Source organism: Mus pahari, chromosome 5 (assembly GCF_900095145.1).
Source record: "Mus pahari chromosome 5, PAHARI_EIJ_v1.1, whole genome shotgun sequence".
Taxonomy (NCBI): Eukaryota; Metazoa; Chordata; class Mammalia; order Rodentia; family Muridae; genus Mus; species Mus pahari.
The window spans coordinates 39,468,854-39,485,649 of record NC_034594.1 but is presented as its reverse complement, the minus strand read 5'-3'; the positions used below and the strand labels follow the sequence as shown (position 1 = coordinate 39,485,649).

At 38.7% G+C, this 16,796-nt stretch overlaps 1 protein-coding gene across 1 annotated transcript in view; it reads right to left on the bottom strand.

Annotated features, from left to right (window-relative positions):
- Positions 1–64: 64 nt before the first annotated feature.
- The window catches only part of Nbeal1 (neurobeachin like 1), a 162,006-nt gene continuing 145,274 nt past the window's right edge, over positions 65–16,796 (bottom strand). Inside the window, exons 49-56 of the mRNA XM_021198528.2 lie at positions 16,751–16,792; positions 15,958–16,130; positions 14,822–14,916; positions 5,745–5,861; positions 5,222–5,383; positions 4,252–4,400; positions 2,608–2,743; positions 65–1,215 (exon numbers count right to left, since the gene is read on the bottom strand). Coding sequence (XP_021054187.1) covers positions 1,114–1,215; positions 2,608–2,743; positions 4,252–4,400; positions 5,222–5,383; positions 5,745–5,861; positions 14,822–14,916; positions 15,958–16,130; positions 16,751–16,792 — 976 coding nt within the window. The 3' untranslated portion in view covers positions 65–1,113. The remainder of the gene's footprint in view (positions 1,216–2,607; positions 2,744–4,251; positions 4,401–5,221; positions 5,384–5,744; positions 5,862–14,821; positions 14,917–15,957; positions 16,131–16,750; positions 16,793–16,796) is intronic.

Below are 16,796 nucleotides of genomic sequence, written 5' to 3'. Positions count from 1 at the left end.
TATATATATATATATATATATATATATATATATATATATATATCAAGCAAGAAAAAGGATTTTTCATAATATTACTTTATCTAAATAACTATTTTGAATTATGCAGTGTTATTTCCATAAACCATGACCTTTTTAGGGCATTACTGATAACTCGTAATCAACAGGGTAAAAATGCTTAAATAAAGAGAGAGTACATACAGTGTTTGTTTAACAAAGACAAATGCACAAAAATGTGAATTTCATAGATGTAAATTGTGCTGCAATGCTACTCAAAGGACTGGACTGGTCAAAGCCACAATTAGCATTTTTTTTTTTTGCTTAAATATACTATTAATGAAGTACATTTGTAAAACTTATCTCTAGTTTTTCCTTTTTCCTATTAAACTTTTGTTGCAATTAAATACATTGTATTAGTAATATATTAAATATTAGGGATAGGAAAATGAACCACTGTACTATTTCAATGTTTGTATTTAATCCAATTGTGCAGACATGTAACTTATGAAAATTCAATGGTAAAAAAATGTCTACAAGGTTATTACCTTAACCAGGAGCTTCATGAGTAAACTGATGTTTTTAATGTAATGGCCAATAAACAAAAAAATGATTATCTAAAGAACACATGAAAAGCCACATCTCTCAACTCTCTATTATCTTATACGACTACTTTATTAGGAATATCTTGAATTTTGCTACTTAGGTTAAGGGAATTTAACCTCAAAATATAATATTATAATTTTATATGGATTTAATAATTTGGAATTATTTAATCAAATTATTAAATTAAATCAATATTTTCTCAATTGAATTTTAGTACTGGTTAATAAAACTAGACTCATATTGGCAAAGCTTTGAATATGGACTTAATACAATCTACAACTTATTTATTTTTGAGACACAGCCTTGCTATGTAGCACAAGCTGGCCTTGAATTTAAGATCGACCTTCCTCAGCCTCTCAAGTATTAGTGTTACAGGCATATGCTCTAATATCAAAGCATGGTAGTCCATTTTTCAGGATAAAACCCTTAGAGACTCTCAGAGTGGAGTGGTACAGCTAAAGTGACAAAACAATAAACAAAGCTCAGTCTCCATCACAGAAGGCGGAAGAACAGTCACTTGAAATCTTGAGGATTATATTCTGTTTCTCCAGCTGAAATCTGGCTGAGCCTCTTGCTAGATCCCCACAATTTTCGAGAAAGCTGACCCGATCGCATCTGTTTAAGGCAATCCAGAGAAATGAAGAATAGGAGTTAAGGAAAAAAACAAGGATATACAAAATCAACCTGTAAGACATTGAGTTTATAAAGGGCAGAACAGGTTTTAGTAGCAAAATCACTACCATGTTAAAAAGATTCTTGATTAATAACAAAAGCTATTTATACATTGCAGTACTAGAGATTAGACTCAAGGCCTCTTCTTGTTAGACAAATACCCTAGCACTGAGCTTCATCCCTTACCATCTTCGTACTTTTGTTTTGAGATGGTCTCATTGGTTGCTTGGCCTGGCCTTGAACTCACCCTATATGATAGGCAGACCTTCAACTTGTGATTCTTCTACCTTAGCTTCCAACCAACAGGGACTACAGGTGTGTACCCAAAGAATAAAGTCTGAGGAGAAGTATTATGTAATTATCACACCAGCAAGGGAAAGGTGGGCATGAGTCAGGAAACTAACAAGAAACACAATGTTGAATGGAAACATGTTTTTTTTAATTTTACTTATGTAAATGAGTGCTTTGCTTACCCATGTATGTGTACCACATGCATAGTGCCTGTGAAGGTTAACTGGAGTTGCAAATGGTTCTAAGGCGCTCTGTCAGTGCTAGAAACTGAACTGCTTCTGGCAGAGCAACAAATGCTCTGACCTGCTGTGATCTCTTGCCAGCCTTCCTCTGTGGTTGTGTGTAGAATGGATCTTCCTACATAGCCCTGTCTTGCCAACTTACTATGTAGACCAGTCTGGCCCCAAACTTACAAGCACTGGGATTGTAAGTAGGCGCTACCATACCCAACTTAACCTCAGCTCTCAAAAAAACACCTGCAGATACCATATTACGATTCTCTGAAGAAGCCAAGAATGTATCAAAAACATTCAGTGACTAGGTTACTGGGTTACAGCTGTTATGTTTTCTGAGGAACATATGTTTTATCTATAAAAGATTATTGAACAAGTAAATTTATCATTATAGTAAACTCACTAAGAATAAGCATGTAGATATGAAATATTTATAGTTCCAAAAAAACTGCCTTTTTATACTCCTGCTTGGTATCTGTTAAATCAAATTAGTCTTACTGATGAAACTTATATTTTATTTTTTTACAAGGGTTTTTATGCCGCAAATCCATATATTCCTCTTGAGTCTTGACTTGGAGTAAAATAATTTTCTTATACTTATTCACACATTAATACAAAGAATAATACACAAGCTTGCTTTCAATTATATCATAGTATAAATACTACTGATTAACAACTTTTTACTTTGGATTTTTCTGAAAAGTCAAACTTATGTTTCAGTTTATCCATAATGGAGACTTCTGAATTAGCTAGAATGAAGGACCAAAGGAGCACACAACAATAAGAAGGAACACATGCTGCTAAGTTTTACCTCAGCTGGCTTGCCAACACCCACGACAATCAACTTGCCATCTTCTAAGCCAACAAGAATGTGGCTGTACTCTTTGGTTACGGAAACACAGTGGATAGGTAATCGCATGGCTAATGGAGTGACGCTGAGCTTCAAGCTAGAAGAGATAAAAACCATTCACAGTGAAGGGGACTGCAACCCTGTAGGTGGAACAACAATATGAACTAACCAGTACCCCCTGAGCTCGTGTCTCTAGCTGCATATGTAGCAGAAGATGGCCTAATCGGCCATCACTGGGAAGAGAGACCCCTTGGTCTTGCAAACTTTATAATGACCCAGCACAGGGGAAGGCCAGGGCCAAGTAGTGGGAGTGGGTGGGTAGGGGAGCAGAGGTGGGGGGGGTATAGGGAACTTTCGGGATAGCATTTGAAATGTAAATAAAGAAAATAATAATAAAAAAATTAAAAAAAGAAATGTAAATGAGGCATATACCTAATAAAAAATTGGAAAAAAAACATTCACAGTTTTTATTCATGCACACAGGATGGATACACACAAGTTGATACATGGAAGGTGACTTGATCATCTAGTTCTGCATTCCAACTTTACACATGTCAGATTTATGACCACTATCTCCAACTCATTCTCTCATAATTTCCTTAATTTGATCTCCATTTCAAATTTTACTAATTCCTCAGTAAGACTCCTTTGATTATTCAGACCCTAGCAATCTTTAAGCTCTTCCTGCACACACTGCTTCTCTTGGTGTTGTCTGAAACAGGGTCTTGCTACGCAGGCTAGGCTGACTTTGAACTCACAATCAGCCTCCTGAGTATGGACCTGAATGGACCACCTTGACAGGCAACTTGTAAAAAGTCTTCAACTCTTCAAGGTCAGCTATTATACTCAAACATCACAATACTGAGAATATAAGCTCTTTCATTAAATACTTTTATCATGTTGATTGAGAAATGAAAGGTGAATAAAAAGGCCCCAAAGCTCAAAAAGTGCACGTGTGAATCTTTGTGGTTAACAAAACAGGTCTATTTGCTTTGTCTGATATTCCATACAACAGATATACTAAATGTATATATAATATGCTTCCTCTCTCCCTCTGTGTCTCTGTCTCTGTCTCTCTCTGTGTGTGTGTGTGTGTGTGTGTGTCTCTCTGTCTCCCTCTCTCTGGCTCTTTCTTCCCGTCTCTCTCTCTGTCTCTATCTCTCGGTCTCTCTCTCCCTCTGTCTCTCTCTCTCCATCTCCCCCCCCCCCCGTCTCTCTCTGTCTCTGTTTCCGTCTCTCTCCAAGGGCTGACACTACAGGCATATCCCAACATGCTGAGATCATGGCTGCCTCTTCTTTCTATGTGTGTATGCCTGGTGCACATGGAGGTTAGAGGACAATGTCAGGTGCTCCTCTTTTATAAGGCGAGGTCACCTCTGTTGCTTGTCATTATCTTCCAGACAAGCTAGCCCACAAGCTTCTAGGAACACAGGGATTACAGATGCTTACACTATGACTTTGTATCTGGTTTAATGGGTATGCTGGGAATTCGAACCCATATCCCCATATTATGCAGCAAACACTTTTACCTACTGAACCATTTCCCCATCCATCCCCTACTGCTACCTCTCCTTCGCTAACAGTTTGACCACTTTAAATACTTACCTGTGGAGCTCTCTTATAGACAGGAGCCCTTGTAAGCTGCCAGTGATAATGTGGTCTCCAATTATGCACATGTCTGATATTTGTTCACTCAGGACTTGAGACCCCAGATACTTTCCATTTATAGAAAACACATGTAACAGGTTCTTATCCTATAAAGAATTAGGAAACATTAAGAGTTTTGAATAAAAGCTGAGTTTTTATATTGTCAGTTAAAACTATAAAATAATTAGTTTGGAGTAAAAACATGGCTATATTTAAAGAAAAAGTATGACAATATCAGATGGACTTAAAGTCATATTGCTACAAAGACAAGTAATAGTTAAATAAAAATGTTAAGATATTTTCCAGTCTAAAAATATTTCACATTCCTAAAAAAGATGCTCTTGATATTTAAAAGCTTTACTACTCTAAAGAAATGAATATATAAGGCTCAAGTTTATTTCTATACTGTCTTACCCACAAAAGAACTTATGTTTGCTATCACTGCTACTTAAAATTCATGACATCCCTTATAATGAAAGCTTAGAATTTTTGTTTGTAGAACTGGGGATTAAGTCTAGGGCCTCAGTCTTCTAATTGAAAGTAAGCAGTCTTCTAATAGAGTTATATCCTTGGCTCTAAGAAACTACATTTGAAATCATGTAAAATATTGGTCAACAGAAATCTCTGAGCAGGGCCTGGTGGCGCAGGCCTTTAATCCCAGCACTCAGGAGGCAGAGGCAGGCGGATTTCTGAGTTCAAGGCCAGCCTGGTCTACAGAGTGAGTTCCAGGACAGCCAAGGCTATACAGAGAAACCCTGTCTCGAAAAAACCAAAAAAAAAAAAAAAAAGAAATCTCTGAAATAAAGTGTGTCATGGTGAGAAATGAGTAACTGGATCCTAGGAGAATATGAGCCGCCTCTGTACTGTGGGAAGGAAAGACACACTAGGGACTATCTATACCTACTGCAGAGAGGGAGGGGCTGTATACCTTGAGGACAGACTTTTCTTCCAAGCTGGAATAGATGACAATGTGTCCTTCCCAGGATATGGCCAAACTGGGAATGGTCAGGAACAGGGACCTCTCACAAGGTGGTCGTAAGGTTCTTATGTACTGACCTTTCTGAACGGTATGTATAATCACAGTGCCATCCTATACACAGGAGAGACCAGAGACGAAAACAGAAAACAACAAATCAGAGGGCAAAGTGGCTGATAAAGAAATGTGGGAAAGAAACCAAGGAGACAACTGTCCCACCACAGACATGTATACTTCAGGAAAGACCCTAATCTTGCAACCTCAAGTAGTATTTATCTTTAAGTGCCATCTTCCTTAACTCATAAGGCCAATAAGATCCCTAAATACTAGTCCCCTTTAAATCCATTCTTTATGCATTACTCTACTTTAACAATGCTTACTATAAAAATTCTCCTATTTTCATACCAGAAACTTCAAATACAAACACTGTTATTCAATTTCTAGAAAGAGTTAATTCTTAAAAATAGACTCTTACCCTTGATCCTGATACTGCCATGTCGAGTTCAGTGCTGATACCCACGCTCAGTATCTCATCAGTGTGTCCATAGAGAATTTGAAAAGGTTTAGGTGCTAAGCCCACAGGAGTGCCTACCTACAATTAAAAAGGAAAAGTGAGCTGGGTGTGGTGGCGCATGCCTTTTTTTTTTTTTTTTTAAATTCTTGCTCATTTTTATTTATTTATTTATTATATNTAAGTACACTGCAGCTGTCTTCAGACACTCCAGAAGAGGGCGTCAGATCTTGTTACGGATGGTTATGAGCCACCATGTGGTTGCTGGGATTTGAACTCCGGACCTTTGGAAGAGCAGTCGGGTGCTCTTACCCACTGAGCCATTTCACCAGCCCCGGCGCATGCCTTTAATCCCAGCACTCGGGAGGCAGAGGCAGGTGGATTTCTGAGTTCGAGGCTAGCCTGGTCTACAAAGTGAGTTCCAGGACAGCCAGGGCTATACAGAGAAACCCTGTCTCAAAAAACCAAAAAAAAAAAAAAAAAGGAAAAGTGAAGATGAATGGCTTCTTGTTATTTACCCGTCCACTCCCAAGAGTCTTGCTGTATTTTTTGGTTTGTTTTTATATCAAAGTTTATGTTATATATTTTCTCATAACAAAGTAATATGACAGGCAGCTATAATGACTGAGGTCACTAACACTCAGTCTTCTGTGGATTCTTTAATTATTCTGTCTTTTGAACTTCAAAATTAAACTGAATGGTATCAATGCTGACATATATCTTAGATTAATTTTTCCAAGGTATTTGCTCTTTTTAATCTATAAATTTATTGTTCCTTAAATTAAACTAAACATTTTATATATCTGAATACTTCCTGGACTCTAATACCTAGAGTTAGAACTTTAGGGATCTCAATTATATTTATTCTGACTTGCCATTAATTTTTAAAATTTTGTTTTTTTGTTATTTTATTTATATGTATGTGTCTGTGTGAATATATGCCTCTTGTGTGAATGCATGTTAAAGTCAGAAGATGGCATTAGATTCCCTGGAGCTAATTATAGGCTGTCATGTGCAGCCTGGTATGAATGCTTGGTATAAACTTGGGTCCCTGGAAAAAGCAGCAGTAAGTGTGGATCACTGAACCACATCTCTAGCCCCTGCCTTTAATTTCTATAGCTACCACTCACTTTCTCAATTGTGTATGTACGTATGCACAGTAGCTTGCTCTACTGCTCTTGGCTTTACTCCCTTGAGACAGGGTTTCACACTAAAACTGGAGCTGTTTTACACTTAGCCGGACAGGGCACTGAGTCCCAGAAATCCTCCTGCTAGAAATATAAGTGTGCACCATCTCTAACAGTCCTCTAACCATGTATTAGGCAGATGCTCTACTACTAAGCTATATACTCAGCTTTAAAACAATGATTTTTGCAACAAAAGTGTTACCAAGTTACTCAGGTTGACTTAAAACTATCACTCTGTATCCAGGCAAATCCTGAATTTGTGATGCTGCTGCCTCAGCTTCTATACAGGATGAAACTGCAGGCTCATAAGACAAATCTGTTGAAGAAAATTTCTCTAGAATGCCTATGATTTTAATCTATTTGTATACATTTATATTATATTTGAAGAAATGTTAGCTATGTATTGTTTGATTCATATTGTTTTATCCATTGTTATTCTAGACAGGTCTGTCTAGACAGCACAAATTCCCCTGTGAACTCTACTTCCTGTGACACATGTGATTTCCCCTATACACTTCACCTTATTTAATGTTTACAAATCAGGTCATTCATAGCAAAATGTGGTAACAATAAAAGTGAATAATGCCAATGGAGGAGCTGGAGAAAGTACCCAAGGAGCTGAAGGGGTCTTTAACCCTATAGGAGGAACAGCAATATGAACTAACCAGTACCCTCAGAGCTCGTGTCTCTAGCTGTATATGAAGCAGAAGATGGCCTATTCGGCCATTATTGGCAGAAAAAGGTCCTTGGTCTTGCAAAGATTTTATGCCCCAGTACTGGGGAATGCCAGGGCCAGGAAGCGGGAGTGGGTGGGTTGGGGAGCAGAGCGGGGTGGGGGGAGGGTATAGGGGACTTTTGGGATAGCATTTGAAATGTAAATGAAGAAAATATTTAATAAAAAATTAAAAAATGAATAATGCTAATTTATTATATGAATTCAAGGCAGTTCAAAACTAAGAAATTTCTTAATTAACTGCAGTTAGAAAAAGAAAAGACTAAAAGTAGCCATAGAAAAATAATTACAGAGGACATTACTCATAATACCAACAGGATGAGTTTAGCACTGTACGCATGTATAACATGCTCATGTCAACAACTGCACTGTGGTGGTAAGAACCACTGTTAGGGCTGTCAAGATGGACCAGTGGGTAAAGGTGCTTGCCACCAAGGCTGATTCCCTAAGTTTGGCCCCAGAATCACCCATGGTAGAAGAAGAGGACTGACCCACCCAAAAGCTATTGCTGACCTCTCCATATGCACCATAGGCATGCATGTGTCATCCATACACAAGTAAATACATAATCGTAATAAAAAATTAAAAAGAAAATCATTGTTCTTGGAAGACACACACAGAAATACTCAGTGGAAGAGGAAGTACTTCCAACATTTAAATAGGTGAGGAAAATAAAGATGCTGAAAGGGGACAGACAGTGAGGATGTTAAGACAAAGGAAAAATTACTTTTGCAACATCTCTATAATAAGTTTGAAATTTCATTAAAATGAACTTTTAAAAGGTAGGATAAAAATAACTAAAAACATTAATATAATACTGATAAAAACTGACAGCAAACTCTACATCAAAGAACAGAATTGTAAAGTCATTTTCAACCAAAATCAGACATAAGACAAGACTCTTAGTATCATTTTTTTAAAGATTTTATGTATTTGTTTTATGTATGTGAGTATACTGTAGCTGTCTTCAGACACACCAGAAGAGGGCATCAGATCTCTTAGAACTGAAGTTACAGATGGCTGTGAGCCAGCATGTGGTTGCTGGGAATTGAACTCAGGACCTCTGGAGGAGCAGTCAGTGCTCTTAACCACTGAGCCATCTTTCCAGCCCAGTACCACTGTTTTTACTCCACTGCATTAGCTAATAATTGTAATAGTTAGCAAGTAAAATGATAGATTGGAAAACAGGGAATGTCACCATTATTTCTAAATCACATGATGCTATAGCCACCTTACAGTCAGAAAATCTAAGAATGTCAGTAACTATGAATTTAAAAATGTTGTAAAGTTAGTGAAAATAAAATAAACATACAGCAATCAATCACATCACTATACAACCTTCCTTCACAATAGTAAAAATCAGTAAGAAATGAAGTATAGCACAGTATAGAGCACAGATGAAAATATTAAGGGGTTATCCAAAGACATTTAAAAGGGTATGAGACAAATAATGAAAAGGTGTGTTTCTGCATGGAAATAATTATAAAAATGTAATTAAATATGATTTATCCTTTTTCTTTTCTTCCAATTTTTTTTGAGACAAGGTTTTTTGTTTTGTTTTGTTTTTTGAGATAGAATTTTGCTATGTAAATCAGACTGTAAAGTCCAGGCCATTAAAATTTTTTTTTTTTTTTTTTTGAGACAGGGTTTCTCTATGTAGCCTTGGCTGTCCTGGAACTCACTCTGTAGACCAGGCTGGCCTCGAACTCAGAAATCCACCTGCCTCTGCCTCCCAAGTGCTGGGATTAAAGGCGGGCGCCACCACGCCCGGCCCAGGCCATTAAAATTTAATTAACTACTTGATTCCATCAGAATTGGTTGTGTCATTTTGCAAATACAAATAGTCCCCAAATTACAGTAGCTTACTACAATGTACTTTTTAATACATATATTCACAATACATATCAGGGAAATTAGCCAAGTTCTGACCTTTGTAATTGAACCTCTGTGCTTGGCAATCTCAGTATAAACATTCAGGGATTTGAATTAGGAGGAGGAGATACTGTAAGACCCCAATGAGGGAACTCCCTCTGGTCCAGTACTCTCTTGGGTCCCCAGTAATTCGAATAACACCTTGCTGTAATTCACATGAGGTACTTTATTTACGAGGCCTCGGGCCGACTCGTATCTCACGCAGGAGACAGAGGAGTCGACCCCGACCCTCAGAAGTAAGAGGTTTTTGTAGGGTTAGGGTTGGGGGGGGGGCAGGAGAGTTGGTGCAGCCACAAGTGATTGGCTCATTTGAACATATAATGCAACAAGATTGTATGCGTGCGCCAGCCGGAGTGGGGGCATAGTCTGGGGCACCTCTGGTCAGTGTGTGACCCTGAGTGAACCGGGGTGAGATGCCTCCTTGGCAGAGTTTATGAGCTAACCTTGACAGCCCCGGCTGGCTCTGGCACTCCTTTATCTGTATGGCCTTGTTAGTCTCAGCGGCCGGGTGGGCTCCGTCTTTACAGTGTTCGGCCTTGAGCCTTTGAATATTTCTTTTAGTTTCAAACATAGGAAGATGGGTGCCTGGCTGGGGCAACTGAGATAATTGCCTAGCTAGCTGTCAGGTGGAGGAACAGAAGACCTTCAGCTGCCCTAAAAGAACAAAGGCTCTTTACTAGCCACATTCCTAATGATCTAGGGAACAGGTTTTGGGGAAGTCTTAAAATTAGGGCTCTACAATACAGGATGGGAGATGAAGAGGAAGAGGAGGAAGAAGAGGGTAAAAGAGGAAGGGGGGAGGGGAATAGGAGTGGTAAGAGTAGGGTGTGTTGACTGAGGCAGCAGTCTTCAGGTCATCTTTGAGTAGGTGGGCCAGATTTACAATCTATAAAATAGGAACAGAACACTTTGTTCTCCTTCCACCCCTTGACTCCTCTCAACTTTGGTTATTTATCAGGGATAAATAACATCTGTTTCTGGAAGGGGTTTTCTTTCTAGTGGCATGTTATCAAAAAACCAATCAGGTAAGTTGGCCTAACCAGCACCCAGAGTTAGCTTTGATGACTGTTTCAGTATTCCCCTCCACAATGAGGGCATGTATGTAATATAATAGAGAGATGGGATGTGTACACAAGTGAGCATAGCCCCAAACAGTTTGCAGGCCAGTTTAGGAAACAACAGGAAAGAAGCAGAAGCAAAGGCCTGGAGAGATGGTTCAGATGTTAGAAGCATTTGTTCTTGTAGAGGACCCAGCATCCATATAATAGCTCACAATTGTTTGTAACTCCATCTCCAGGGAATATGACACCCTCTTTTGACCTCTGTAGGCATGAGCCATGCATGTGGTGCACCTACATACATGAAAACAAAACAGCCATACACATTAATATAAAACAATGAAATGTCAAATAAGGAGAGAAGAAAGAAAAAAGAAAGTGCAGGAAGGGCTGGAGAGATGGCTCAGCAGTTAAGAGCACTGATTGCTCTTCTGAAGGTCCTGAGTTCAAATCGCAGCAACCACATGGTGGCTCACAACCGCCCATAATGAGATCTGACGCCTTCTTCTGGTATATCTGAAGACAGCAACAGTGTACTTACATATAATAATAAATAAATATTAAAAAAAAAAAAAAAGAAAGTGCAGGAAGGAGAGCTGGTGTAATACTGCCTTAGTGCAGGAAGGAGAGCTGGTGTAATACTGCCTTAGTGCAGGAAGGAGAGCTGGTGTAATACTGCCTTAGTTTAAGCAGAAGGTTCAGAAGACTGTAGGACTTTGCCAAACAACGCTGAAGATTAGGACAGCGGCAAAGTCGAAAGTGAAACCGTAGATGGAGTAGTGACTCAGGGGTGAGTGAATGGTAATCCACATGGGTAACACCTAAAAGGTCTCCACAGATGAGTCAATGAACACAATGAGCCTGCTGCTGGGCCACGCCAAGTCACTGTGATTCAATTCATCAATGCAATGTGCAGATCAAATCTTAGTGTACTGACGCAAAGGAGTGGGCATATTACTTAGTCCTTGGAGTTACATAATTACTATGTACCCAGAGGATCTGCATATTTTATCTGACATGAGACTTTCTGACATACTGACTAAACAAAGTCAGAGTCTGTGGATATTTAACTCCCCTTACAACAGCTGATTCATCTATAAAATCTTATAACTAATATTTACACCCACCTAAAGGTTTTTTTTTTAATTATCATAAAATTTATAATGGTACAGTGGTAGAAAATAATCAGTGTGAATGACCTGCAATGCCAGAGTTATTTCTCTAGGTTAAAAGCGAGGACAGAGATAGAAGGAAGCCATCAAGGAATCAATATTTAAAGGAGTGGTGTGCATTTTGTACATGTGCAGATAACCACAGAGTGGGTCTGTAAGACCTAGGCTCTATCATGTTTAATGTCTGACAAATCTAAGTCTCTGGGTTTGTTTGTTTGTTTCTATTGGAGTTGGGGGAATTGCTACCATCTGCAATGTCATCAGAGATCTGAGGCATGTGAACATATACAACTGAGGACATACCCACTACCAATACACTAATTAAGTATTTATATAGTGAGTATTGCTTTCAACAATGAGTAATGGGAGGACAGTGTATCTTTCCCCAGCTTGTAAACGTGGTGTTGTTTTTTCTCCCCCTTTGGATTTTTCTCCACCATCAGTCACCTGAATAACTATCACATCACTTTTTAAAAGTGGGGTGCTATTTTATTAACCCCAAAATACTGGTTTTCAAGAAAATTTTAGATTTCAATGGGAAAAAAAAAAGCTCAGGTCTTATGAGAGTTATTGGAGAAGTATCTACAACCACCAATTAACTAAACCAGAATCATCCCTAACAATAATCTATAAACATTTGTCCTTATGACCACAGATGTGAAGTTTTCACCCCTCATCAAGGAAATTTTTTTTTTGACAGATGGAGACCTCTGCAAAAGAAGCACAACTAATTAAAATACAGAGTTATGGAGCTCAACCTTGATAAAAACATCTATAAAAAACTCCCATCTCCAAGGCTCAGAGATCATTGCAAAAGATGGGATAGAGTATAAGAGCTATAGGATAAGCCAGTTTGCTGTGAGACTGTCTCTTAGTAACATCGGATGCTACACCCATACAGTCTCACCAGCACAACTGCCCAGACCTGAACTGAACAAGGATGGCAATGATGAACATGCCAAATGGATGGGACCCTACACAAACAACAATCAACGGGCAACTGAGTAAAGTTGAGAGAGGTGTACTTCCCAGGGAAGACCGCACCAAATGGTTATCTAGCACCCACAGTCAATTCTTAAAACTTGCATACAAGTAACATGATATGGACTCAATAGGTTATATTTAGGAATATATAAGTATATGTATAACACATAGACATGCAATAATGACTAATGAAAAAGGAGGCCATGAAATCTGAAGGGGAGTGGGAAGGGTTATATGGGAAAGTTTGAAAGAAGGAAAGTGAAGAGGAGAAATGGTGTAATTAAATTATAATCTCAAAAACTAAAACTACATAACCTCAGGCCTTGAGTTTTTGGTGATCACTAACCATGCCCAGTTAAGAACAATTTTCAGAGCCGGGCCTGTTGGCGCAGGCCTTTAATCCCAGCACTCGGGAGGCAGAGGCAGGCGGATTTCTGAGTTCAAGGCCAGCCTGGTCTACCAAGTGAGTTCCAGGACAGTCAGGGCTATACAGAGAAACCCTGTCTCGAAAAACCAAAAAAAAAAAAAAAAAAAAAAAAAAAAAAAAAAAAGAACAATTTTCAGTAAGACTACCACAGAATTCTTGAACAACTGGTTTTGTGTGTAAACGTGTGTGTGCTGTGTGTGGCGAGGGGTCCATTTGCCTGTGCACACATGTGTGGAAGCTAGGTGTTGGTGTCAGGATATCTTCAATTGTTTCTCATCCTTAATTTTTAAGACAGTGTTACTGAACCCGAAGTCATTCCCAGTGGGTGGGCAGGCTGGCTCTGATGCTGCTGAGATTCTCCTGTATCTGTATCTCCCTGCCCCAGTGCTAGACTTACAGGCACACTGATATGCCTACTTTTACACGAGTGAAGATCTGAACCTAGAGCCTCATGCTTGCACAGCAAGAACTTTATCCACTGAGCCATCTCGCTAAAAGTTCAGATAAAGAAAAGAATACTCATCTAAGAGATTCTGTGGAAAAACTTGTAGTAAAAGTAGCATGAAAGAGAAATCTGCCTACACAAACATTAAGTTACCAAAGAAAAATATTTTGGCATCATATAACAGTAGGTAAACAGAAAAGAGTAGGGAACACAGAAATAAATTCAGTTGAATGGGTACTGTCTTAGTCAGGGTTTCTATTCCTGCACAAACATTATGACCAAGAAGCAGTTGGGGAGGAAAGGGTTTATTCAGCATACAGTTCCATACTGCTGTTGATCACCAAAGGATGCAGGACTGGAACTCAAGCAGGTCAGGGAGCCGGAGCTGATGCAGAGGCCATGGTGGGATGTTCTTTACTGGCTTGCTTTCCCTAGCTTGCTCAGCCTGCTCTCTTATAGAACCCAAGACTACCAGCCCAGAGATGGCACCACCTACAAGGGAACCCCTGCCCGCCTTGATCACTAATTGAGAAAATGCCTTGCAGCTGGATCTCCTGGAGGCATTTCTCCAAATGAAGCTCCTTTCTCTGTGATCACTGCAGCTGTGTCAAGTTGACACAAAAGTAGCCAGTACAGGTACACAATTGTAGGCTCCCATCGGGCCAGAGATGAAGCCTTATAATTGAGGCTATCAATACTGTAGCATACCAAGAAGCAGAGGAGATACTGGCATGGGAGGCAGCCTGTAAGCAAGGTAGAAAACTTATAAACTATTACAATTAAAAAAAAAAAAACCTCTCTAAAGCAATGCCATGATAAGAATGCAGTAAAGAGGAAGAACTTCTGGACATATGTAATTCCTACAGTTCCACCATACAGGACAGGAGGAAATGTTCTTATGCTACCACGATATTTTTCTAGAGAAGCTGCAAGGAGTAATTTTTGATAACTATTGGATATAAAACCATGAGTCAGGCAACAAACCTAGAAAAGAGTGGGGTTCAAGATAGGGCAGAACTCAGAAAACACAGTACAAAGAAGTTCAAAGGTCATTTACTGCCAGAGAAAAACTTATCCAAGACCATAAAATGTATGGTTATTACCTGTTGTGTTATTTGCCATATCATGCATGTAGTGTCCCTGGAACCAGAAATCAAGTGTAATCCACAGTAATCTGTAGCTAAGCAAGTCACAATATCTGTTTGAAGAAAAAATAAAATAAAATGGATATATTCTGATAGAACAGAATTTTAAGGGCAATTTCAGTTAATGTCCAAATTATTACTAAGCTAGGGCTTACAGGATGGTTAAGTAAAGGATCCTGCTGCCAACACTGATGATCTACACTTAAACCCTGTGGGCATACATGGCAGCAGGGACCTGATTCCTACAAGGAGTCCTCAAACCTCCAGGTGCACACGTGTATGCCTCCCTCTAATGAATAATTAAATGTATGTAAAAATATCAGATGAGAATAACAGGACATTCACAGGGCCAGTCATCTGGAGAGCTGTGATTGAGGCCATTCATTCTGGGTGACCTGCGATGTGCTGACTGAGTCCTGCTAGCACTGTGCAGACAGAGAACTCAGGACAGATCCAGAGGTAATTTTGCTATTTCTACTCTCTAATCCTACTCACATCCTCCTCTAAATGAAAATTACTATTTTATGAAATGTATCCTTAAGAAAAACAGTAAAGGGGCTGCTGGACAGATGGCTCAGCAGTTAAGATTTTATGGGAGTCTCTTCCAGAGAACCTAGGTTTGATTCCAAGCACCTACATGGAAGCTCACAACTATTTGTAAATCCAGCCTCAGGGGATCTGATTTAGCAGGCACTACATACATGTGGTGCACAGAAAATGTGCAGGCAAAATACTTGTACACATAACATAAATGAATGAATAAGATAGCACATATTATATCAAGACCTGAAATAATAAGGTGTACACCAAGTTAATATATATTCAACAATTTTATCTCTCATACTTTACTGTTAATAATGTTTTATCTATTAATGACAAATTTTATTATGTGGCAACAACATTGTCATATCTACAATCTAATTTAAAAATAAAACTTGGTTTAATATCTTTAAATGTAATATTAAAGTATATTTAATTTATATGGTGCTTAAATGTATACCCAATACAATAAATATTCCTATCAGGTGCATGTGCCACTTTTATACAATAAAAGAAATAAAAAGCCAAGTTTTTGGAGAAAAGTTAATTCTTACCTATATGTCGAATGTTATGTGAGACAATTTTGCCTTTGGTAAGTGACATTACTTGGATACTATTATCCCAGTGTCCAGCACTGAAGAGCAACTTCGCATCATGTGACACTACAAACAGTTTGGAAGTGATTTCCAGTCCTGGGGCAAAAGGACCACTGATGGTGCGCTGAGCTCTGTAAACACAACTGAATTTTAGACTTTGCCTTAAGAGATCACTTAGACGATTATCAATTACAAAGTATCTCTCAGACAAGGGCGAAGATGCACTGCTCAATTCTAGCACTCAGAAGGCAAGTCAGGGAGATCACTGTTAGAGGCTAGTCTGGTCTCCAGCGTGAGTTCCAGGCCAGAGAGGGTTCCATAATGAGATCCTGTCCTGTCTGACAACAACAACAACAAACCCAAATAAAGAACATTTGCAAGTAGTAAAGAATAATGACAATTTACCATTCCCAGAGTAATATTTTACTCCATATTTGTTATAAAAGAAATTCAGTAATGTCTGACTATCAAATATCATCAGAATATGACTTAAAAACAGAGGAGAAGGAAAGTGAGAAAAAAAGAGAATCACTGGGGAGTGGTGTCACACACCTTTAATCCCAGCACTCAGGAGGCAGAAAGAAAGGCAGATGGATCTCTTGAGTTCCAGTCCAGCCTGGTTTATATAGTGAGTTCTAGGCCAGCCAAAGATACACAGAGAAATCCTGTCTCAAAAAAAAAAAAAAAAAAAAAAAAAAAAAACAAACATAAAAAACATCACCTGTTCTGTATTAAATGCTTAATTACTTACTTTGGGTTGGTCACCGTTTGATCCTTGATGAATGTGAAGTAGTTAG